This window comes from Tiliqua scincoides, chromosome 3 (assembly GCF_035046505.1).
Source record: "Tiliqua scincoides isolate rTilSci1 chromosome 3, rTilSci1.hap2, whole genome shotgun sequence".
Taxonomy (NCBI): Eukaryota; Metazoa; Chordata; class Lepidosauria; order Squamata; family Scincidae; genus Tiliqua; species Tiliqua scincoides.
The window spans coordinates 132,847,328-132,871,828 of NC_089823.1; the positions used below are offsets into that span (position 1 = coordinate 132,847,328).

Consider the following 24,501-nt stretch of genomic DNA (forward strand, 5'->3'; position numbering starts at 1 on the left):
GCTTTCCTGTGCACCAAAGTGGCACATATATCCTAAGAGAAATCAAATGCAATATGTACAGGTGTGCCCCTGCATTTGCAGGGATTCAGTTCCAAAACCCCCTGCAGTTAGGTGAAACCACAGATACAGGTGAATGCCTCCCCCATCCTCCAGAGGGTCCTTTGCCACATCCATCTGTCCACAGCCTTTGCCGGGCTCAGAATGAACCAGAAAAAAGCACAACTACTGGTTTCTTTGGGAAACCGGAAGTGATTTTTTAATGCTTTATAAGGCATTAGGAGGCCCAGGGAAGCCCCAGAGGGGACGCACACGGAGGGTGCTTCGTGGGGGGGGGGGCTCTGTGGACTCAAGTCCATGGACATGGGAGCCCTCCTGTACATGGGAAGAGCATAATTTCATGAACCTATTAGTAATAAAAATTAAGGTTTGTTTTAGATTCTGCAAACAATGTTCTTATCTAAGGTGGTCACAAAAGAAACAGTCTTGAAGGGGGGGGGGGGAAGACCAGCTTGCGATAGATAGCATGTAGATTTAAGACTCATTGCCTCCTTTCTGTTCTCTCTAATATTTCTTATTTGGAAACTTTTTCTGTCAATGTAAGTTGTTCTTGCTGACTAGTTGGCTCTGTGCCTTGAGTCCTGTCACTCAGAACCATCTGTCTAGGGTCTCCTATAAGTCTCCCGGGGTCAGAATACATGTGAGGTGCAGATCCATGTAATTTTGCCCCATCGATGTGTATGTGTTTTAAAGTGAACATCTGCTGCAAAAGGTTGCAGTTGGATGTCCTTACATCTAGATGACCAGCTTTGAAGGGGATTGCTTAACCTTTTGGTAGGGGTTAATTTTGTTGTTCAGGAACAACCTATTGTTGTTCTCCTTTCAGAAGGATAGATAGTGGTTCCTGTATCTTTTTTCCCCCTGCAGGAGGAAAGCAGCTGGGGTGGTTTGAGCAGGAAAATGAGCCAAGAGAAAAGGGCTATGCACTTACTCCCCGGCTACCAGTCTCCTTCTCAAGATTGCAGTTTCTTGCAGCTGCTCTTCAAGTAGAAAAAAGGAACCTGTGCATTACTAAACATTTTGTTTGGCCATTTGGGTTAACTGTAATATTTCTGTGATTTTTGGTCAGAAATTTAGCTTATGTCTTACAAATGTAAATTCTTAGTTTCAAACGGTCACTTGAGAAAGAACAAGCCTGTCTTTGGCTACTGGTCATGTTGCCTATATACTTCCCCCCAATTCAGAAGCAACATTCCTCTGAATACCCATTGCAGGGGAGCAACAGTGGGAGAGAGCTATGCCTTCATCTCCTGCTTATAGACCTCCCCAAAGCAACTGGGGGGCCAATGTGGGAACTGGGGAGTTAGATGGACCTTGATCCAGCAGAGCTCTTGTTCTTAAAGAACGTTTGTGACTGACTCTGTTCTTCACCCTGGGTTCAGCCCTCAGCTACTTAGCAGTGCTGTTACTCCTGAAAGGGCAGCCCATATGAAAATTGGGCTCTCCCAATTCTTGAAATTGTTCAAGAATTCTTGAAATGGTTCAGGTTTCTTATTCCTCCATTGTCATCACAAAATGCATTAGTATAGACATTATACTGCATTCAGCCAGTAGGTGAGGTGAATAATGGAATCTAATGGAATGAAATTATAATGATTTAACAGCACGAAGGTAGGAAATTGGATTTTGGTGCTTTTTTTCCTTTTTACAAGGCATTTAAAGGTGAACCTTGGTATCAGGGGTGAGTCAAATATGTTGTTGGCATCCTTCAGTCTCGGAAGACTATGGCGTCACGCTCTGAATGGTGGCCCTGGAACAGAATGTCCTCTCCAGTGCGCGAAGCCTGGATAAAGTAGGTATGGAGGATAGGCTGTTACCCATGCAGCAAATCCCCCTCTCCACGTCGCTGAAATGGTCCAACGGAAAGGCAGAGGCCAATACGATTGGTTCCAGCGGCATCGCAGGAGTTGCCAGAACGTGACTGTGTTCAGCCATGAACTGCCTCAGGGACTCCGGCTCCAGATTTTGCCTCGATGTTGACTCCTGAGGCCTTTTCCATAACTGGATGTAGCCACAAGGCAGTGGAGGTTTGGGATCAGAGTTTTCCTTCTCTCAGATGAGCTGCCTTCCCAGGCTGACAAGTCCCATCTACCTGGTGGCTTAGTCGCCTCTTACGACAAGTACAGCCAAACTGAGGGCCTATTCTTATCCCCAGCCCCGAGTCAAATAGTGAATACCTAATCAGTGGATATTGAGGGCCCACCTGTACCATCAAACAGCATAAGCAATGTCTCGGTTTGACAACACCGACACAAATGGATGCACCTCCAGATATGGCGTATCAAGTACAAAGAACGGAAGTGTGATGTGTCGTGACCTGAGTAAGGGTTGGGACATTACCATCACACACACACCCCCACCTTTATAGAAGATCTGTCCCTCTATATGGAGGCAGGACTTAACTGTGTGCTGTTCCCAGCAGTATTGTCCAGATACCCTTCCCCCTTTTCTTCCCTGGGACTATAAGAAACGCTTCTGCAAGCCTGTGTTTTAGTCCGTTGCTGGGGAACTCAGTATAAGCTTGTAAATAAACCTGTTACATTAGCAGTATTTCTGCAGAACCTGAACAGGAACTCCAGTTCGCTAGACAACATTGTAGCTTTTAATGTTCCGTTTTGTGGTAAAATTATACTTCTTTTGAAGACAAAGATCTAATTTGTAGAACAGGCATGGTCGTGGAAATCCCAGTATGGAGTAAAAGATTCTTGCTGTCTACTGCACATTTTGGTCTATGAAGCAGCGGAAATTCAGGGTGCATCCAGATGGAGTATTCTTACCACTGTCCAATAGTTCCCTTTTTGTTGTTGTTTGCATCCAGAATTGCAGTGGACAATCTGTGTGTGTGTCTGTGTGCGTGCGCGCGCGCGCGCATGCACACATCATCCACAAGCGTTTATACATAGCTACCAGGTAGCATTTGCTCCCCCCCAACAAGGTCTTCCTTGTGACCTGTGTTGTATAAACCCTCTGTAATTATTTCCTGAAGGTGCTTCTTCTCCCTTGCCCTTAGTTGTGTTCTCATTTTTTTAACTTACTCTATTATGGTTACGTGCTGCACAATTTTTTAAAAAATAATTGTGAATACCCTTTTTATAAAAAATTTTTAAAATAAAAACAGATCACTAAAGTGGCAGCTACTGGTAACCAATATGGTCATGACAAGGCCAGGCAAGAGGGCTGAACTTCCCAAAATGTCACCACGCCTGTTAAAACCATATTTCTTCCAAAGGGATGCAAAATCCTGTAGAGATTTGCTGCCCCCCAAAAGCACAGAGTTTTCAGAACTCTCCAAAGAAAGAAAAGTGGTTCAGGGAAAAGGCAGGATGATGATTTGCCAGTGACATGGCCCATAAAAAGTGGCAATTCTGGAGAAACTACGTACTTCAGCTGCAAACGCCCTCGGACAACATGAGACATTTGACAAAATCAAAAGTTTTTCTCACTTTGTATCACTTTAGGTCAGGACCACCTGCATGTGAGCCCAATCTCTGTATTCTGCAAGATCATGTACTCTTCTTTATTTCCAGCTCAGTGAAAATCAAGTTTATATCGTGTTCGGTTATCCATTTAAGTCTCCCTCCATTGTACAATTATATACCATGCATAGAAGTGAGTTCTCCCCCAGCAGGTTGTATCTTTCTTCATTCCTTGCCTTGAGAGGGGATTTCTGCAAGATGTTCTAGTGCTCTTGGGGGCTGAGGTAGACAGGCGGTTTCCTAATCCAAGTCAGCAGGATTCCTGGGGAGGGAGCCAAAGGGGTACTTAGGAGAGGCTGCTGGTTTTTCTAACTCAGTGGTTCCCAACCTTTTGGAGCTCGTGAACGACTGAGGCAAAAATTGGAATTGTCGTGAACCACATGCAATGACAGCCGTGAGTGGTCTGTTCTCCACCCTCTCTGGTGGTCTTTGAGGAATCATCTGCCAAGTAAGCACTCCCCCACAGACCACCAGAGAGGGTGGAGAATAGGCCGCCTGCAATCTTCAGTGTCTCCACCCTCTCCAGTGAACCGTCCCCCAAGTGAGCACTCCCCTACAGACTACCAGAGAGGGTGGAGAGTGGACCACTCACAACCAGCACTTCAGTGCTGGCTGCAGACAGTCTGTTCTCCGCCCTCTCTGGTGGTCCCTCTGGTAAGGGAGTGCTTGCTCGGCAATGTGCTGGAAGTGATCAAAGGTGACTTTTTTCCTGAGACCTCACAGACCATTTCTCAGGGTCTTGTGGATCACCTGTGGTCCATGGATCACAGGTTGGGAACCAGTGCTCTCACTGCACTGTCATGAATAAAAGCAGCTGCTGTCTTCCACCCAAAGGCAATTGTCCCTCACCATTGGGTAGTAAGTAGGCCAGTGACTCTTGGCATGACTGTTCCAGTGCATTCACCAAGAGTCAACTGGTATTTATATTCTGATTCTTTCATTTCTCCTTGAAATGCAAAAATATTGCTAGGTGTTTTGCTGTTGTTGTTTTGATGTACTAAATTGCATTTAAGGTTATTTTTTGCTTACTGTATAATTTACCCCTAGCTCAAAAGGAACTTACTTACCCTGAAAAGAAATCTTTTTGTCTCTGGTGAGTCATTTCTGAAGGTTGGTGGGGAGCATAGAAAGTAAACGTGGGCTGTTTTAAAACAAAATGAATTTCCATGAGTGGGGAATTCAAATGCTATTCTTAGTGTCGCTTACCAAAAGACGCCACCGCAGCCCCACACACACCACAAAATGAAAGAATTGCAAGGCAACTGGACTTTCCTGCCAGTTGCCTCAGTGGCAGACTTACCTCGCCCCCAGGGCAAAGATGCGAGATGCCCCCCCATGCCTGAAGCTGCCCCCTACCTTTCTAGCATGCAACGAAGCCTCACACAACCCTTGGACCAACTGGGGAAGCATTCTAACACTTCCCCATAGTCTTAAACGGCACTTCCAAAAAACCAGAAGTGCAGTTTCTGTGTTGGGAGCCTCAGTGAGACTTCCCGTGCAGTCCTCGAGGTGTGTGGACAGCACCTGGGGAATTTGCCCCATTTGTCCAGCGGTAGGTCCACTGCTAAGTTGCCTTACTTAGGCACTGTCTTCAGGTTCTTATCAGACAGAGCTGGAGGGTTACCCTCATTTAATGACAAGAGTTGCTGCAGACTGGCATGGAGGACGTTGCCTGTTCCCCTATCAAGTTTTTGATTTTACATTGCTTAATATTTGTCTTGCCTTGTTTATGGAACTTCAGAATCCCAAAAATTGACACTTGAAATGTTGTATTTTAACAATATTTATAAATACTGTATATGATTACTGAAATAATAATAACAACAACAACAACAACAACAACAACAGTATTTATATACCGCTTTTCAACTAAATGTTCACAAAGCGGTTTACAGAGAAAAATCAAATAACTAAATGGCTGAAAAATCAAATAACGAAATGTTGAATGTCTGCAAGACGCACGTGCACATTCTTCCTACACCTGATTTAGACGACTGGAATTTGATTTCATATTCTGAGGAGGTAGTAAAGTTGCAGATTTCTCGTCTAAAACAAACCACTATACTATGCAGTATCTATGAAATTTATTTATATTTATGTGGGTATTTATGAAATTATGACATTTAGGTGGCAGAAGCCTATCAGTGGATCTGACACAATTACTATGCAGCATTTATGGAGTGCCAGATGAGACAATGGGGGAAGGGAGTATGATAAATTCAATTGCATCTTTGGAAATCTGCACTGAAATTCACTCAGGTCCACTGGGAGACTTTACTGGATGATGCATTGTGACAGATATTTATTATGTGAGAAGCAGAAACAACCAGAATAGATGAAATGGGGTCATTCTACACCCTATGCTTTTTAATCTCCTATTGCAGTGGTTCCCAAACTTCTTAACACTGGGACCCACTTTTTAAAATTAAACTCTATATCTAGCTTTACGAGATTCAAGTTTCACTTTACCAGCCACTCAAGCCTGTTTTTATCCTTTTTACTGTTGGGGAGGGGACGACTTTCTGGAGCACATTCTCCTTTGATAGGCGTCAAGGCACATCTGCCTACTTGCAAGGAAACATGCGCATGTGATTCAGTTTCGCTTTCCATAGGGCTCAATACATTTTCCTTGTCTGCTGGGGAGAGGGGGGCAGGACTTCTTCTCAATAGTTTGTTGGTGCCTGCATCATTGGATCAGGACCATATTGGTGGTGTTGGTTGCCCCTCAGCCTGCCCTTCGAAGTGGACCAAGGTACATTCACCTACTTTCAAGTAAATGTGCGCATGCTGCTCCTTTTGGTTTCCATAGGGCTCAATACATTTTCCTTGTCTGCTGGGGAGAGGGGGGCAGGACTTCTTCTCAATAGTTTGTTGGTGCCTGCATCATTGGATCAGGACCATATTGGTGGTGTTGGTTGCCCCTCAGCCTGCCCTTCGAAGTGGACCAAGGTACATTCACCTACTTTCAAGTAAATGTGCGCATGCTGCTCCTTTTGGTTTCCATAGGGCTCAATACATTTTCCTTGTCAACTATCAGCTTGTCAGTGTCGCAATTCACCAAAAATTGGGTCACAACCCACTGGTGGGTCCCGACACACAGTTTGGGAACCACTGTCCTACTAGTTACAAAACTGCCAATCTATAGTTAGTAGGGCTGCCCATTCACTTCAGCTGAAGAAACTGTTCCATACCCATCTGCTGCTGAAATGAATGGGGTAACCCAGTGGTTGCTAAATTTTTCCCAGCCATGACCCACCTCGTCCTCTGCTATGGGGCTCCTCATGCTCAGTGTTCTGCTACAAAGCACTTCTGGGGGTCCTGGATTGTGCCAGGTGCACAACCCACTCCATTGGCCTCCATGTCTCACAGAAATATCCAAAAGTGACTTTTGGTTTGCAGTTTTGTATGCAGGAAGGCTCCCTGCACTGCTGAAAAGGGCTTTACAGCACTTTTGCAGCAGCCTGTGCTGGCAGAATAGGATGTTTTACCAATGTGCAAATGTAATAGATTACAGAAAGGTTTGTCAATTAATTGCATGAAAGCCTTAAAATTGAAATATACAGTCCAGTCAGTGTCAAGTACTTTAACACCCATTGATGACAATATTTAATAATCCTGTTATATGAGTTAAGATAATATCTTGGGCAGATAGTTTTCAGCAACAAACTTGATTTATAGTTAAAATTAATATAAAAAAGTCATTGTCCTAGCCAGGAAAGGAGCTTCCCTGTTTGACAAACACAAATGCATTTTCCTGAAGAACTGAATTTCAGACAATAGAGGGTTGGTAATAATTAACTTGGAGTTCCCATCACAGCTGACATGACAATCTTAATTTCTATAATTAATACAAGTTATAGTATTACTGTTTCATCACATTCTGTTCATACTTATCCTGTTCAGTGAAAGGAAAAAAGACAATACTTTGAGAATTTAGCTTGTGAATAGTAAAATTACTTTTCTGGTTAGAGCAACAATTTTTCTACATTGTTTAGTCTTCATATCAAGTTTGTGAAACCAGCAGCTGTATTGGACCAGCGTTTCTCAGTGGGTTGCAACCCACCAGTAGGTCACAACCCGATTTTTGGTGAGTTGAGAAACTGACAAGCTGATAGCTGACAAGGAAAATATGTTGAGCCCCAAGGAAACTGAAATGGAGCAGCATGTGTGTGTGTGCTCAGGAGTAGGCAACTATGCCTTGGCTCTTATTAAAGGCCATGCGAAAGGAAATGCCAAACCACCAATATTGTTCCGATCCACTGAATATAGAACTCAACAAACGCTCCAGAAGGTGCCTTCCACCATAATAAAAAGGATAAAAACAAGGCTTGAGCAGCTGGTAAAATCTCATAAGGCTAGATGGACCCCAATAAAGCAGTGCTTCCCAAACTCCTACAAGGCAGTTGGGAACACTGTAAGTTGTTGCGATGAAACCATAAGTGTCCTTTTTTCTTTTTTGCACACTTTTGCAGGCATGGGGAGCCCTGCAGAGGACTGCCTGAACCAAGTAGAAAAAAAAACCCCTCCTGTTGCTGAAAGCAGGGTGATCCTGGGAATCACATTGCTGCCCTCCCCCCCCCCTTAAAGGGACATTGGCCAGTGCTTCCCAGGCTGGCATGTCACCAGTTTGGGAACCACTGCTATAGAATGTCATTTTTAAAAGTGCTAAAACGTTTGGAAACGACTGTCCTATTGGTATCTGTTTGACTTTAGCCTCATTTGTGCTTTGGGTGCAAGTTAATTGTACATCAGGAAGAGATATATCAGTGCTTGTTTGGAGTTCCTTCACACATTAACACACAAAGAGGAGACCCCAAAACTGAATTAAGCCTCTAGTAAGGAGATTAAATCATCATACCCCTACCCTGAGTTACGTGTAAGCAGCAGCCAAATTCTGATCAATATTAAGGCATCTCAGCCAGCCAGCCAGCTTCAGCCATGGTGCAAAGACCCCTGTGTCCTTGCATCATTTTGGGGTCTCCAAACTGTTGTACAGAATCCCCAGGACATCAGATGTGGCAAGTGATTTCAGGAAGGGAGCTATAATTGTGCTTTATACTCTTTCCTCTCAATCATCCCTTCCCCCTTCCTTTCCCCTTAAGATTAGAGTTGGGGGGGGATATTAAGTCTGATTTGGACTCCTGCCCATAACGTGATCCCTTTTTCTTACTCGCTGGGTGCACAAAATACAGTACGCACTGCAAACATTCATCCACCATAAACCAGACAAGGGATTAGGATTGTTTAAAATTCCTTACTGCATTTTCATTGAACTGTTGGTGAAAGGGTATCTTTGGCATACATTAGTTTTGATGTCTGTTCTCTTACAGCAAATCTGTAATCTTTTTGACTGGAGGCTCCCACTCTCTTTCTTCCCCAATCTGCCCTTTAAAAAGGGGTGTTCTTTTGCCTTCACTGCTTTTTCCTTGGCGGAGTCAGGACTGGCCATCCAGTGTTTCTTTATTATCATCTTTATTAAATACTTCCCTACGCAGTTCCCTTGGTAACACGAGGGGACAGGACCAAATAGAACTTCAGACTTTATTCATTTATCTCAACATTTAATACGTTGCACTTTCTAACCTGAGGAAATCCCAGGCTGTTTACAAAATATTAAAACGAACTTAAAAAAAAAAAAAAAAGCACCACTATTCACCATATAGTGAGATGGAAATTTGCAGCTTTGTCCCTTTTCCCCCCAAACTACATGACCTGGCATCTGGGTAGCAAAAAGAGGTCAAAGTCTTGGCCGGAGTTCTGGAGAAGCAAGGTTCATAGTCCAGTGATGGATATGGATACTTGATGAAAACAGTACATTGCTGGTGATAGTTAAAGTGGGCAGGCAGAGCTGACTGGGGCTGTGCTGCCTGATATGATTTAAAGGCATTTGAGAGGCTGTCCACTGCTCGCAGGTTGCATGGCTATAGGGGAATAAGACAAAATAAAATGGGGAGGGGGAGAGCCACTGATAAAACCTGCATCTACTTCTGTCTCCTTCGGTTCCCCCCTTCTCTTCTATATGCTTTGTTTTTTCTTACTCTTATCGCTCAGCTTCATAACTTGAGGATGTTTTTTTCCCTTCCTTTTTCTTTTCTTCCAACAACTGTTAAACCTTATAATTTTCTATAAGTTTATCTTGTCAGCAGTGCTTTTTTTGTAAAAAAAAAAAAAAAAGTGCAGGAACTCACGACTTGTTAATCTTTTATTTATTTATTTTTAAATTTATTTAAAATAAAATATTTTATTTAATATATATAAATATATAAAATATTTTATTTATTTAAAATAAAATAAATCTTTTATTTATTTATTTATTTATTTCATTTATGTATTCATCTCATTTCTCTCTTTAAATCCCCATTCCCCAACTACTTAAGAACTAGAAAATGAGGGGAGATTCTTCAAGAGAGAAGAACAAAAAGAGACGGACCACCTTGGGAGCGCACACCAAGGATTATATCGAGGCTTGTTGCATGTATTTGCAAATATGTAACAACCAAAAAATTTAATTAAAACTTTTAAAACATTTAATAAATATTGGTTAAAACAATTGATGAAGGCAAAATATAAAAAATGATTACATTACATCACTCTACAGATTTGTTTGAACCCAAATCAATTAGCACACAGGGGAGAGGGGGCACAAAAGATGGGTTAATTAATTGATTAATAAACAAGTTATGGATCAAAAATCATGTGGTCACACACCCTCTATTGGCTCAAGACATTGAAACATGATTGGTGCAAAGAAAAGAACATCCCCCTGCCCACTCTATCACTACATCCTGTGGCCAGGAGTTTCACAGGCATTCAGTGTGAGTGGACTTCCCCTGGTTCTGGTGTTCTGTGAGGGGGAAAACAGCATCCCCCTATCCACTGTATTTATCACCATGTCCTGAGGCAAGGGGTTCCACAGACACTCAGTGTGAGTGGACATCCCCTGGTTCTGGTGTTGTGCGAGAGGGAAAAGAGCATCCCCTATTCACTGTATTTATCACCATGTCCTGAGGCAAGGAGTTCCACAGACACTCAGTGTTCCAACCCCTAAAATTCAGCCACTGAATTGAGGGCAACAGATTCAGAACAGTCCAAAGAAAGTTCTTCTACACACATGTATAGAATTTGCAGCCACAAGATGTGGTGATGACCAATCCTAGGCATGTCTCCTCAGAAGTCAGTCCCATTAGAGTCAGTGGGGCTTACTCCCAGGAAAGTGTGGACAGGATTGGGCTGATGGGTGGCTGGATGGGTGCGGGAAAGTTGGTTAGGGCTGGGCTTGCCAGGCCAGCACCTGCTGCAGAAACAGACTGGGATAAAGAAGACAGGCAGATCAGCCTGGATGCTGCAGAAGAAAAGTGCATGGAGGGGGAGAAGAACACTGGACAAATGCAGACCAAGAGCCCCAGCCTATGCATGTCTACTCAGGAGCAAGTCCCACTGTAGTCAATGGGGCTTACTCCCAGGAAAGTGAGGACAGGATTGCAGCCTGAGAGTTCGCTTCTGTGCCTGTCTACTCAGAAGTAAGTCCCATAAGAGACAATGGGGCTTACTCCCAAGAAAGTGTGGGTAGGACTGCAGCCTGTGAGCCCGATCCTATGCATGTCTATTCTGAAGTAAGTCCTATTGTGGTCAATGGGGCTTACTCTGTAGCCTGCCTGCAATAACCCTTCCCCAAAAGAATCAGTGAGATTTCCAGTCCTCCCCAGTGCCCAGTTTAAAGTTCTTCTATTTCAGGCATATCAAATAAAGACCCTCCTGGTTTTGTAAGTGCAAAATAGAAAACTTTCCCCTTACCACCTGAAGCCTCTTTTTTGTCCTTTTTAGTGGGGGGGGGAGGGAGGAGAGGTTGCCTTCTGGAGTATCTCCAACTCCATGGGATCGGGACCATCCTGGTTTCCTCACATTCCCCTTTCCCTGGCCAACAGCCAAGGCATGTCTGCCTACTCATGAGTAAATGTGACGTGAGGCTGCTTGCTTTCCATATGGCTCAATAGATTGCAGCTGGGGGGGAGGCAGAGACCTCCTTCTTCCTTTTGTGTTTTTGGGGACTGCATTCATTGGATCAGGACCATGCTGACGTCCTTGGGGTCCTCTCAGCTGCCCTTTCTGAGGGACTACTAGTGAGTAAATACATGCATTTATGCATGCATGTGACCGTGGCATGCAGGGAGGAAAGGAGGATTTAACTCCTGCTGAGGTCCTGGTGAAAATCACACCCCTGAAGCTGCTGTTGGTACTGTGAATGAAGCTTCTGTTGCTGGCTTCCTTCTTGGCTACTAGCTTCTTCTAGTAGCTTTGCAGATGCAGTTTGGATTGGGTTTGCAATGTTGGACAAAAGAGTTAAATACCTACCCCCTTTCCCATGCACCATCTTCCTGATCCTCTCCCCACAGTTGCTCTTTAACATAAATGAACACACAGGTCCAAACTTGGTGTTTGGTTTGCCTTTTTATTTTATTCTGTCCAGTGGTGGGATTCAAATAAATTAACAACAGGTTCTATATCCTAATGACCATTTACCAGTATGCCAAAAGATATACCGAAAGGTAGTTTAACTCTTGGGTGGATGCCATCAAGCCCCTTTTAAAGGCGTCCAGGCCAGACGCCATCACCACATAATGTGGCAAGGAGTTCCACAGACCAACCACACGCTGAGTAAAGAAATATTTTCTTTTGTCTGTCCTAACTCTCCCAACACTCAATTTTAGTGGATGCCCCCTGGTTCTGGTGTTGTGTGAGGGAAAATAGCATCTCTCTACCCTTCCCTTGCATAATTTTGTATGTCTCAATCATGTCCCCTCTCAGGCGCCTTTGTTCCAGACTGAAGAGTCCCAAACGCTGCAGTCTTTCCTCGTAAGGAGGGTGCCCCAGCCCAGTAATTATTTCAGTCACTTTCTTTTGTTTACAAAAGTTACAAAAGTCACTTTCTTTTGTTTACAAGAAAAGTGTGGTTAGGATTGCAGCCACTGTCAAGCAGAAGGCGAAGAAGGAAGCATCTCACCTTCGTCACTGAGGCTTTGATCCTATCCACACTTTCCTGGGAGTAAGCCCCATTGAACAAAATAGGAGTTACTTCTGAGTAGACCTGGTTAGGATTGTGCTCAGTGCCTACCCAGAGGTAAGTTCCATTGTGTTCAATGGGGCTTACTCTCAGGAAAGTGTGGATAAGATCGAAGCCTCAGAGAAGAGCATGAGGTGCTAAGGGCTGCTTGTGGGAAGAGGGTCTGGACTGCTTGTGGGTCAGGGTTGCTTGGGGGGTCAGGGCTCCACAAGGGTCAGGCAGGCAGGCTCAGGCGGGAGGGGTCGCGGGGGGCTCTCCCTCGGAGGCAGCGGGGGGGGGGCTCTTTGGGCAGGAGCAGCTCCAGTGCCCTCCTCTTTGTCCAGGCTAGCTCCGCTGGGGAGGAGTGGCACGGGGCAGGCAGCTGAACTGCTCCTCTTGCCCCCGTCAGGGATCGCGCCCTCTCCTACATTCTCAGCGCAGTCGCAGGAGTCAGAGCTGCGCATGTGCTCCCGGCCAGCAAACGGTTCTCAGAACCAAGACCTTGATTAAGTAGGGGTTCCATAGAACCGGGGCGAACCGGTTGAATCCCACCACTGATTCTGTCCCTGTTATTTTAATACACAGTGTTGCCTCCCTCCCTCTCTGTATTGTTCCTCTGTTTTATCTCAACAGAGCATCTCATCTGGTTTTCGCGCCTTCCTTGTCCACTGTGCATTGGCTCCTCTTTCCTCCGCACATTATGAGTCAAGTTCCACATTCATGAAATGAGTGTTTTTGACGCAGATTTTTTTAAATGATAGTGTTGGGGGAGGCAGATGAAATGACCCTGAACAGTTGTGGCTTTAAGCACCTAGCCCCTGCAGTGTGTTTTAGTCACATCCCTCCCCACCATGCTGTTTATAGTTCTTACCAACCCTTTATACTCTTTGATGAAAAACCTTTTAAAATTAACCAGTGCTTGAAGAGGGTCACATAGTCAGGCTGGAAACTGCAGCAGGAAACTAAGCACTAAAAAAAAAAAGACCCCTCAATCTCCCTGCTTGCAGTGCTTGGCCATTTTGTGCCTCCCAGCACTATCTGAGAGAAAAAAATCTGAGTTCAAAGCACACATTTGCATGAACACGTCCACACTATCCTTAGTTTAAACTCCTCCTTCTGTTATTTTGGTATTTATTTTCTTGAGCTCCCATCATTCTTTTTCTTTCCATTCTCTGGCATGCTGTCTTTGCTGTTCTTGCAGTATCTGTATTACAAAACTAGGATTTGCTATCTTGGTCTTTTCTCTTGTTCTGTTCCCTACTTGTGGAATACTCTCCTTCCCAACATATGCCCCATCTCATTTTTATAAACAGCATCTGAAAACCCATCTGTTTAAAATGTTCTTCCCAAATTAAGATCTCTTGGCTCCCAGCTTCCCCCTTGCTTTTGTTTCTTTTCCCGCTCTCCTTTCCTAATTGAATGCTATATTAGATTGTCAGCCTGTGGGCAGCATTTATCTCAGCTTAACTTTTGTCCAGTGCTTTGTTTTTAAGTACTGTAGAAATACCAAATATTGTCATTATTATTATATTCTAATGAGCCCCGGGAGCTGTCAACTCTTGCAATCTGGACAATATGCTGCAATGTAGGCTTCTTCAGACTTCAAAGCTGTGCTGATGGGAAGATTTGGACATTTTGAGGTTAGGGACTCATGGGGTGACCCTAACCCTGGCATTTAGAATGCAAGGCCCTCCCACACCCTGATGTGATGCCAAGAGGATGTGTCAACTTCTCACCTACCTTCCTGGCTCCCATCACCACAAATCTGTTCAATGGAGTTGCAAGGATTCATCATCCTGGTTTGTAAGCCTGGCTGCAAGCCAGTACAGCCAAAGCTGCTGTCATGGAGACAGCCCTGCTCAGGCTGATGTGTTTAAGTAAGCAGTGTATTTGTGAGGGAAATGCAGCATACTTTCTCCTCCGCCCTGGCACAGTGGGGAGCAGCGCTAAAGCATGATTCACAAGGGAGAGGGAACGTGGCAGGCCCACTGCCTGTCTCCAGCCCTCCAAGTGGGTGTAAAACGCCAGCACTGTGACATGCCTGCCTTGAGGGACCTTTGCTCTGTGTATCTCAGAGCAGTAGCAATTCTCACCCCCCGCACTCATGGCCAAGAGCTTTCCTCCATTTTTGTCCCTTGGCCTGCTTCATTGTTTATCTGATTCCATAGACAAATCCCCCTTTGGCATTGGAGGACCAGCTGGTCTCACATTAAGGAACGTGCAGGGTAAGAATGTGAGCTTTCGTTGGAAGTAGGAGCAGGACTTTGTCATGGTTGCAGAACTGATCTGATACACTGGCGGTGACAGATTCTGGGGGGGGGGGGGAAGTGCCAGGAAAGTGGGTGGAAAACTGGTCGTCTTGTCTTTAGGTTAGCAGTGAAGAATAGAAACTTGGGTTATGTCCCAACTTTGCATCAGTAGTTCCTTTCACTTGTGGAAGAAGAATCACACCCATTTGTGGGGCACACCTGCAAACAGAAGGGATCCTTCTGGAAGGAGCTGCCAGCAGGTTTGTGTTTCATGTGAAGTCCATGTACAACCCTCTGCTATCTTTGAGGCCCCAGTCCTCCTATTTTTCAACAAGGCCAACCCAATAAGAAAAGATCTGACTCCTGAGCCAAACCTTTGTTGTTTTAGCACACGTGTACGTACACATTCTCTCTTACATTGCTCCCTCTTTGTCTTGCTGGAGTACTTGAACCATGATCTGTAGCCTTACTGTGAACTTTGTACAGGCATATTTATTTAAAAGCATTTACACCATGCCTTCCTCACCAAAATGACCCAAGGCAGCTTATGACAAAATAAAAAGATATCAAAATAACCAACAATTCGCATCAGTTAAAGCATAGAAAACAGTAAACACTGTGTGATAACTTGTACGGTATTGCAGAGTTATGTATTTCTCAATCAGCTTTGAGTCCTACCCTCCCTCTGAGGGGCTCAGGGTGCCATGCATTAGACAAATGATTTTATGTAAAACATTTGTATCCTGCATGGGTGTTTTCCATGGTGTTCCATCTTGTCCCCATGTTATTTAATGACTGCACATAATCACTGGGGAAGGTTGTCAAGACTTGTGCTGCAGTTTCACCAATATGTGGACAACACTTATTTCCCTTGGTCTCACAGTGGATGTTCCGAACTGGTGTCCGGAGGCAGCAATGGGCTGGATGTGGGCTAGCAAACTGAGCCTTAATCTAGAGACAGGGCAGAGGTGGTGGTAGTTGTTAGTAGGAGAGATTATCTGAGAAGAGACTTTCAGCCTGGATGGGATGGCACTCCATCTGAAGGAGCAGCTGCAGTTTGGTGGTAGTCCTGAACCCAGTTTTATGTTTGAAGGCTCAGGTGGTAGCTGCAACTAGGAGTTTCTGTTTTTATGCACCAAGGCAAGAAAAAGTAGAACTGGGCCCTATTGCCCATGCCTTGGTCACATAGGGTTAAATAATAATAATACATACATAATAATACAGGTATTTCTATACCGCCTTTCTTGGTCCTCAGATTTCTCCTTAGACTTTATTCAAGGCGGTTTACATAGGCAGGCAATTTAAATCCCCGTAGGGATTTTTACAAGTGATTGTAGTGTGCTCTTGAAAAGCATTTGGAAAGCTCAGCTGGTGTAAAAATGCTGCTGTCATGTAACTTTTGTGGGGGTTCTTGGGTGTAGGCTCTTCACTAGTTCAAGCATCATTGTTTCCTGTGTGTTTCTGTGTTCAATTCAAGGTGCTGGCTGTTGCTTTTTAATGTCCTAAAGCAGTTTAGACCTTGGGTATCTTATGGACAGCCTGCTGCCATGTAGTGCTGCCCACCTGATAAGATTTTCAGGGGAGGCTTTGTTCTTGCCATGCCAACTTTGCAGAGGTTCAGTTGATGAGAACACAAAAGCAAGGTGTTCTCTCCGTGGTGGCACCTGGGCTTTGGGATTTCCTTCCCCAAGTAGTTTATGCAGCACCATCTCTCCATTCCTTGAGAGGTCAACTTCAGCCTCACTTGTTCTGCAGTGCCTTCAGGATAAGCTGGGACAGATCTCTCTTACCAGTGGATTTTATGCTGTCTTTTTAATTTTTATCTCCTGCTTTTCAACAGAAAAATGGTACACATTTCTTTTTCTTCTTCATCTATCCCATTATGTTCTCTGGGCACAGCACTAGAATTGAATAATGTACTCATACCCCACTGCACCACTCTAAATTAACTTCAAAATTTTCTTCATGTGTTTTGTAGTACTTTAAAGGTGATAATGGCTTGTCCACTATTAATCATGCAACTCTTTAACAAGCAAAAAGGGTTACCTCTCACTAATGAAGAGTGATATATAAATAGCTCAGCCGTTTGAGCTGTATTTAAACTTGCATTTCTCTTATTTGGGGAAAAGGAGTAGGTGAAAGGTCTGTGCATGTCTGCATATCTGAAAAGCAGTGCAGAGCTGTTCCTTTCCATACACCAATGTCTCATTCCTGCAGTTCCACAAAAATAATAGTTTGTGTTCAGCCTGCATAAGATCAAGGTATCCATAATCAGTGACAGTGCTGTCCTATTGGCAATGGCGTGGGTGTGGAACAGAAATAAATCAATGAATGGTTTATATAGAAATACCTTAAATCAATAAATGGTTCTTTCTTGTGCCATTTCTTTGTTGTGTGCTATTTGTATAGCACTGTTTAAACACAGTAGTTCTCAAAGCAGTCCACAATAATAAAATATGTGAATGATACTGCTCTCCTGATGACCGATCTGGAATACCAGGAAGTGTTGGATGGTATTGGTCAGTGAAATCATTTGACACCTTGCTCTTTTCACCTGCAAGGTTGTGGCAGAAAAGTGGAGGAGTGCTGGGGGCAGATGTTCCGCAGAGCCTTTACCACACTCTGCCGTGTGTTTTGTTGTCACTGCTGCTCTGAGCAGGTGATTTCATTGTCTCCTTCAAACTCTGAGACAAGGGCTGTTAGGGGCATTGGGTGGGTCAGTGATGTATCTGTTCTTTTCTCCAGTCCTCCTGTGGCATTGCTACTTCCCCAGGATTATAGAAGTGGCCATGGGGAACTACCCTTTCCCCTGAAATAGGCTGCCATGCCTATGATTGGAAGCCAGATGTTTTCCACCTCTGTTGGGGTAGGCTTCCTTGCCTAGGTGAGAGTGCAACTGCTTTGGCTCTGTCACCTGAAAGGTGGTGACAGCCAGCGGGAGGCGTTACAGGGGTAGATACTCTTCAGAGCCCTTTCCCCAGCCCACTAGGTATTCTTGCTGTTGCTCTAAGCCAGGGATGTCCACACTTTTTGGCAGGAGGACACTTTTTTGGCAGGAGAATCATCTCTCTGACATTGTGTTTGGGCCAGGAGAAAAAGAATTTACATTTAAAATTTGAATTCACATAAATGAATATATTAGCGATGGAAATTATACGAATGAATGAAGGTCTCAAGATAGCTCAAGGCCTGTAAAAGACCTTGGCAAAGCAAGGCTGGCCTTTGCTGCTGCTTCACAGACATGAAACAGCAAGCAGTGGAGGGAGCCCTCGGCCAGCAGCTCGTGCGAGAGGTCGAACAGGCGGCTCTTACGCGTTGGGCCAGCGCAGGCTCCAGCAAGTCTACGGAGGGCCAGAGGCTCATTAGAGACTGGGGGCTCCCTGTGGGTCAGCTTGGGGGTCCTCAGGGGCTACAAATGGCCCTCAGGCCGGGCTTTGGGCATCCTGCTCCAAGTAGCATGTTTCCAAAATGGTGGCAATTCCCCATCTTGCTGAGAGAATCAGAGGTAAGCTGTGAGCTTGGATCTCAGGCATGTGCTTGTTGTTTGTCCCTAGGAACAACTGTGTGTACAACTATGCTCTTCTCACCAACAATCTCATTTTTGAGCCTCCTGTCACATGGACCCCAGACTAAAGGACCTGGCTGAGAGATTGGTGGGAAGGGGTGAGCTGCTTCTGAAGGCGTTTTATCCCTAGTGCTTATCTTCCTTCCAGAGATGAGGAAGAACTACGAAAGTCCCTTTCGGAACTGGCAGACCCCAACCCGAAGTCCATCAAGCGCATTAGCAGCTGCAGTAACCCATTTCTGGACTTCTCGCAGGATCCAAGCATTGCCACCTACAAGCACGGTCTCCTGGTCCGCAAGAGTCATGCCGAGCCAGACTGCAAAAAGAGTACGTGTGTCTGCAGCAGTGGGAAAACCTTTGCCTGGGAAGGGCAGCTGGGGGCCTTCCTTGCAGGCCTGGGTTAGGATTTGGGGAGGGAGGGATAAAGGACAGATCTACGTCAATGCTCATCATGCTGTATCTGAGGGAGACTTGGAACTAGGCAGCATTTGGTGCTAAACACATGAGCCCCCCCCCCCCTCCAGGATGGCAGGAGCAATTTCTTAGATGTGTAACTGCTCTGTCTTTGGTCAGGGAAACATCTGAAGTTTGGCTTTTTCAAGGCAGTTTGAGAGTATGAGCAAAGGGGTTGCCCAGAAATGAGAGAAACACAACATGCAGTTTTTCAGCTCCTAAGGGATAGTACCCACACGAGGTACCCACTTTTTCCCCTCCTATGCCAGGATTGTTTGGTATAGTTGCAGTGAAAACAGGCTCAAGCTGCAGTAAAATGCCAATACAGCTACAGGCCTGTCTGCTGGCCACTGTAGTTGGTATTCTCTGTGCAGCCTGGTTCACACTAACAAGGGCATTAGTGGACAGTTCTGAACATTTACAGAACATTTGCAGAAGCTTCCCTTCATTTCTAATTTCTTTCCCCCCACCCACAACGGTGTATTGCTTGGATTCCATTTGCAGGGTGCCTTCACTGGATGTTTCTTTTAAAATGCATACCCCACTTTTCTTCCAAAATGGGAGTTCAGAGTCGGTTACAAATTTCAGTTTGGTCCCAACATGTGGCAATTGCAGTCCACATGGCACAATCCTCAAAATGCGGCATAAGATTATTCACTGAGTTTTATTCTTGATTTAGATGCTGTCGGAGTCCTTTTTGACCACCAGTTGCCGTCTTGGAAATGCTTCCTTTTTCCACCCAGTGTGCGTTTGCCAACCCTTTGCTTTCCTTCCTCACTATCTAAAGAGCTCCGTCTGAGTTTTGGAGAGTTATTTTGCTAGTGAAAGCCCTGGTGGCTTCTCTGCAATTCTTGTGTCCAAGTCAGAAACTAGATGATACCAATCTTGGGAATGGGGCCACCATTGGCCAGGTTTCACAGAATCCTTCATCAGACCCAGAGGGGACGCGTGCAGGTCATGTGCAAGAATTCTGTGATCTCTTGCCGATTGCTAATCTTGGTGCCTTTGTGCTGCCACCCATACCCGCTTATTGCAAAGCCAACACACAGCTTTCAGAGAGGGCAGTAGGAAGATTATGTGGCAGGGGGGTTACTAGTAGGCCTGTTGCCAGTAAGCTGAGCTCATCTGCCAGGTGATGCCTTTTTTTCTACCTCTACCAGGTGAACGTTTTAGTGGTGGGGGTGGGCTGGGGCACTGATAAAAACTTGCCTCCCATTTCCCCTGGGAGATGAGTGATGCTCCTTCTTGAGAGCACGCTTAAGGTTTTTGGTTCCTGATGCTGAAATTCCTACCCCTCCCCAAGAATGCAGCCTCCGTGCACACTCTCAGTTTCTCCTGGAAAATCCTCCCTAATCCAGCCCCGTTAATGCCTTCCTGATCTGATTAGATATTGCCTGTATGTTTTGTATCTGCTGCTGAGTACAGAGTTTACCTGGTAGGAACGGCTGGCACAGAACTTCAGCAGCTGCCTGCTTGCCACCGTCATAGCCTTATCCCAGGAGGCACCAAGCAAGGATTTCATAGCTTCCCTGCTTCTGTTCAGAGCACCCAAATCCACACTGCCACTGTGCGCTGCATCCTTGCTCCCACACTTTGCAAGGTAACAGCTAGCGTACTGACTATCTCCTTTGCTTGGCAGCTCCACGAGGAAAGCGGGGATGGAAGACTTTTCACGGGATCCTGAAAGGAATGATTCTGTATTTACAAAAGGTACAAGAACCCTTCTTCTTTACCCTGCATCTGATAGGGTTGACCTTTCCTGGTTGCTGCTGGCACTGCACGTCCATGGCCAAATAAACACACATGCACACTCTGCATCTGCTCATGACTTTTGGATTGAAGAACCTGAAAACATGAAACAGAAAATAGCCTGCGATTGGAGGACAGTGAATAGTAGCCATAATTGGGAACCCAGAAAGTGCTGTAGTAGTTTCTTTCATCCACCTACCTTCCCCCAACATCATCAAATGATGATGCCAAGTCACTACTGCCCCATTTTGTAACACAGGAAAATTTATCCTCAGGCTATTAGTCATTCTAGAATGAGACTATTAGGGAATGCACTCGATTCCATAAACCAGGTCTTGTTTCAGTCCTAAAACTACACCTTGTAGTACTGGAGCAAGGGCTCCCCTTTGAGGTTCTTTTTGTGTCACTTTCTGACATCCTACAGTAGAGGGTGGGATGGGGTGAAGTGCTGCTTCTTACTTACTACTAAAAAGCAGGACACCAAACTTATGTGAAATTCATATTGCTACTAGGCAACATTTAGAGGTCACATTGTCATAAGTGTTGCTCCAGCAAGCAAACTATAGCCCTTACAACTTGCAGAGTGCTTTATTATGGTTGGCCTTACAATAGCCCTCTGAAGTGGAATGCTATTAAAATCAGCTTAATGTAGATATAATGTTGAAAAGTAAGCCTGAGCCTGTAAAAGTAAGAGGAAATGTGAAAGCAGAAGGCCAGTTACTCTCTAAAATGTATAAAATTATTTAATTTATATATAAAATGTTTCTGTAAATTTTAAAAAGTTACTTTTAAATTTCAATCTTAAAGGTAAGGGAGGAGAAAGATGATTCATCTAATATTTTGAGGGGATTGAAAATCCCAGGAAGAATTAGAAAATGTCTGTGTTTTAAAAGTGACAATGATGTCGTCCAGTGGCTATACAGTTTCAGAGGGCTAGATTCTATTGCTGCAAGTCCCAGCAAGCGGGGTACATGCCAGTGAACGTCTGCCGTTATGTAGTGGTCCCCATACTACCCAATTTACAGACTACCCAACGTGCAGTGATACCAAGAAATTGCCAATTGGAGGCAAAGTTCTATACCTACTCAGTTTCAGACAGAAACAGAAACTTTGGCTATGAAATAGCACAAAAAATACAGAAGAGGAAGAGCCGGCTCTGATTTGAACTCACCTTTCCGATGGACATTTTGCTGGCAGAGATAAAGGAAGGAGAGGTGGGGCCAGGAACTTGAAACCATCCTTGGTTGGGCAGAAGCTGTGGCAAGCAGGGACATGTAGAAGTCCATAATCTGCTCACCATACTAACCGTTGCCCTCTGGCAAGTATAAGGAGTGCCAGTCTTTTCTTGTTGGGAATATCAGAGTCGCAGCATGACCTTGCTGATGGAAGGGCCACACAGTGCAGCCATTTTGTAAAAATAGCATTTGCATCAAGCAAGTTTTTGCACAGCAAGCTAAATGCTGTTCCGCCTGTTAAACACTGAAAGCAAACCATGCGTAGAGACATGGATGGTCTTGTAAAATAGTGGCTATGTAGCAGATCTCATAAAACATGGGAGAGGCCTATCAGTTTCTGAACACTGTTAACCTGATACTTTCCACCTCTTGGGCATTAAGCTGCCAAAAGAGGTTTGCGTGCACATGCTGTAACTGGACAGCCACAGTAGCACAACTGCATGACTTTACCTACAAATGTATAGCATTTTTCATATGAGCCCCTTCCTATGTGAATGCTGATGTTTAACAAGAGATTGTAAATGATCTGGGCCACAGGGTTAGGAACTCTGGAATGCAATAGGAAGGTAGCACAGGCCACAACAAAGGAGCAATAATGATTGAAAAATGCCAACCCTCCTCCGGTTTGTGGGCAGAAATATACACCAACTTTAAAGTTTTTCATCATATTCATGGTCCATTCATGTGGACCGCTTCCATCACCAGAAACTTCCTAACACAGCAATCACAAACCCCAAGGCCATGCTTTGAAGTGCCAGTTTGATTGGGAAAGGAGAGAGAGCCCCATCTCCTTTAGGAAGGTAGCAGATGGGGGCAGGAAAGGAGAGAGACTAGTCTTATGCCCAAACCTGTCTATACTCCAGGAAGAATACAAGCCAGGCAAGGCCCTGGCAGAGGAAGAGCTGAAGCACGCCATCAGCATCCATCATTCTTTGGCCACCCAAGCATCCGACTACAATAAGAGACCCAACGTCTTCTACCTCAGGACAGCCGACTGGAGAGTGTTCCTCTTCCAGGCCCAGTGAGTAGTAGCACTAAGTGCCCATATGGAAAGCCCAAAGAAAGAATTGCAGTGGCAGAAGTTTCCTGTCCCAGAACCACATCAAGCTGGGCCAGTGCAGGCTCCAGCCTCCGTGCCAACTCGTGGGTTACATTGGCCAAGCTCAGCCAACGCAAGCGTCTGGGGTAGGCAGGGAGGAGACGGGAGGGAGGCATTCTGGAGCAGGGAGAGGACTGACAGAGGGTGGTCCCAGGGGTGGGCCAGAAGTGGGAGGTGGGGCTGGAACCCAGCTGTTATGCCAGATCCCAACCCCATTCCCCAAGCAGTGCGGAGCAGCTGCCAGCCACTCTGCTCTCCTCTGACTTATGCCACAACATTCAGTTAGTTTCTATCAGCATCTAGCCACCTATAGTCCCCTTATCAAATTTGCTGTTTCTCTATAATCATATCACATGGGGGGTGGGGAGAATAGGGCAGGACTTACCAGTTATCTTACCTATGCCTTTGCCTCTTAAAAAGAATACTTTTGTTTTGGACTATTGGTCCATCCACATTTAGTTCATTTTTTTCTAGGGCATGTGTGTCAATGCAGCACCTGGATCAGAGTAGGATCTTTTGCTAACAAGTGCAGAAGGAGTACAACAGCTTTCTACTCTTGTCTTTCCACAGAAACACAGAGCAAATGCACTCCTGGATAACTCGTATTAATGTAGTGGCAGCCATGTTCTCTGCTCCCCCATTTCCAGCTGCAATTGGGTCCCAGAAGAAATTCAGCCGCCCCCTACTGCCCAGCTCCACCACACGGCTGTCTCAGGTAAGTGATATTATGAGATACTGGAGAGAAAAGCAGTAATGTTAGCAGTTGGACTCCTGTTGAAGAAGGAGGAGCAGAGAGCTGATGGAACTTCTATAAAAGGAACTGCCCCAGGTTAGGGAAAATAAGGGCACAATCCAAAGTGTCCCCTGGACCAACGCAAGCCCCTTGTGCCGGCCCGGGAATGTCACAAAAGTAACAATCTCCAGAGACAGTGAGTTTGCGGCAGCCGAGCTCAGCCAGCTTAGGGACCCGGGGAGGAGGCACGTAGGAGGTATTTCATAAGAACATAAGAGCAGCCCCACTGGATCAGGCCATAGGCCCATCTAGTCCAGCTTTCTGTATCTCACAGCAGCCCACCAAATGCCTCGGGAAGCACACCAGATAACAAGAGACCTCATCCTGGTGCCCTCCCTTGCATCTGGCATTCTGACATAACCCATTTCTAAAATCAGGAAGTTGCACATACACATCATGGCTTGAAACCCATAATGGATTTTTCCTCCAGAAACTTGTCCAATCCCCTTTTAAAGGCATCCAGGCCAGATGCCGTCACCACATCCTGCAGCAAGGAGTTCAACAGACTGACCACATGCTGAGTAAAGAAATATTTTCTTTTGTCTGTCCTAAACCTCCCAACACTCAATTTTACTGGATGTCCCCTGGTTCTGGTGTTATGTGAGAGTGTAAAGAGCATCTCTCTATCCACTCTGTCCATCCCCTGCATAATTTTGTATGTCTCAATCATGTTCCCCCTCAGGCGTCTCTTTTCTAGGCTGAAGAGGCCCAAACGCCGTAGCCTTTCCTCATAAGGAAGGTGCCCCAGCCCAGCAATCATCTTAGTCACCCTCTTTTGCACCTTT

General features: G+C 45.2%; 1 protein-coding gene across 1 annotated transcript in view; it reads left to right on the forward strand.

Annotated features, from left to right (window-relative positions):
* The window catches only part of PSD (pleckstrin and Sec7 domain containing), an 86,247-nt gene that overhangs the window by 60,090 nt on the left and 1,656 nt on the right, over window positions 1–24,501 (forward strand). The window contains exons 11-14 of the mRNA XM_066618981.1: window positions 18,536–18,714; window positions 20,480–20,550; window positions 22,688–22,845; window positions 23,494–23,638. Coding sequence (XP_066475078.1) covers window positions 18,536–18,714; window positions 20,480–20,550; window positions 22,688–22,845; window positions 23,494–23,638 — 553 coding nt within the window. The remainder of the gene's footprint in view (window positions 1–18,535; window positions 18,715–20,479; window positions 20,551–22,687; window positions 22,846–23,493; window positions 23,639–24,501) is intronic.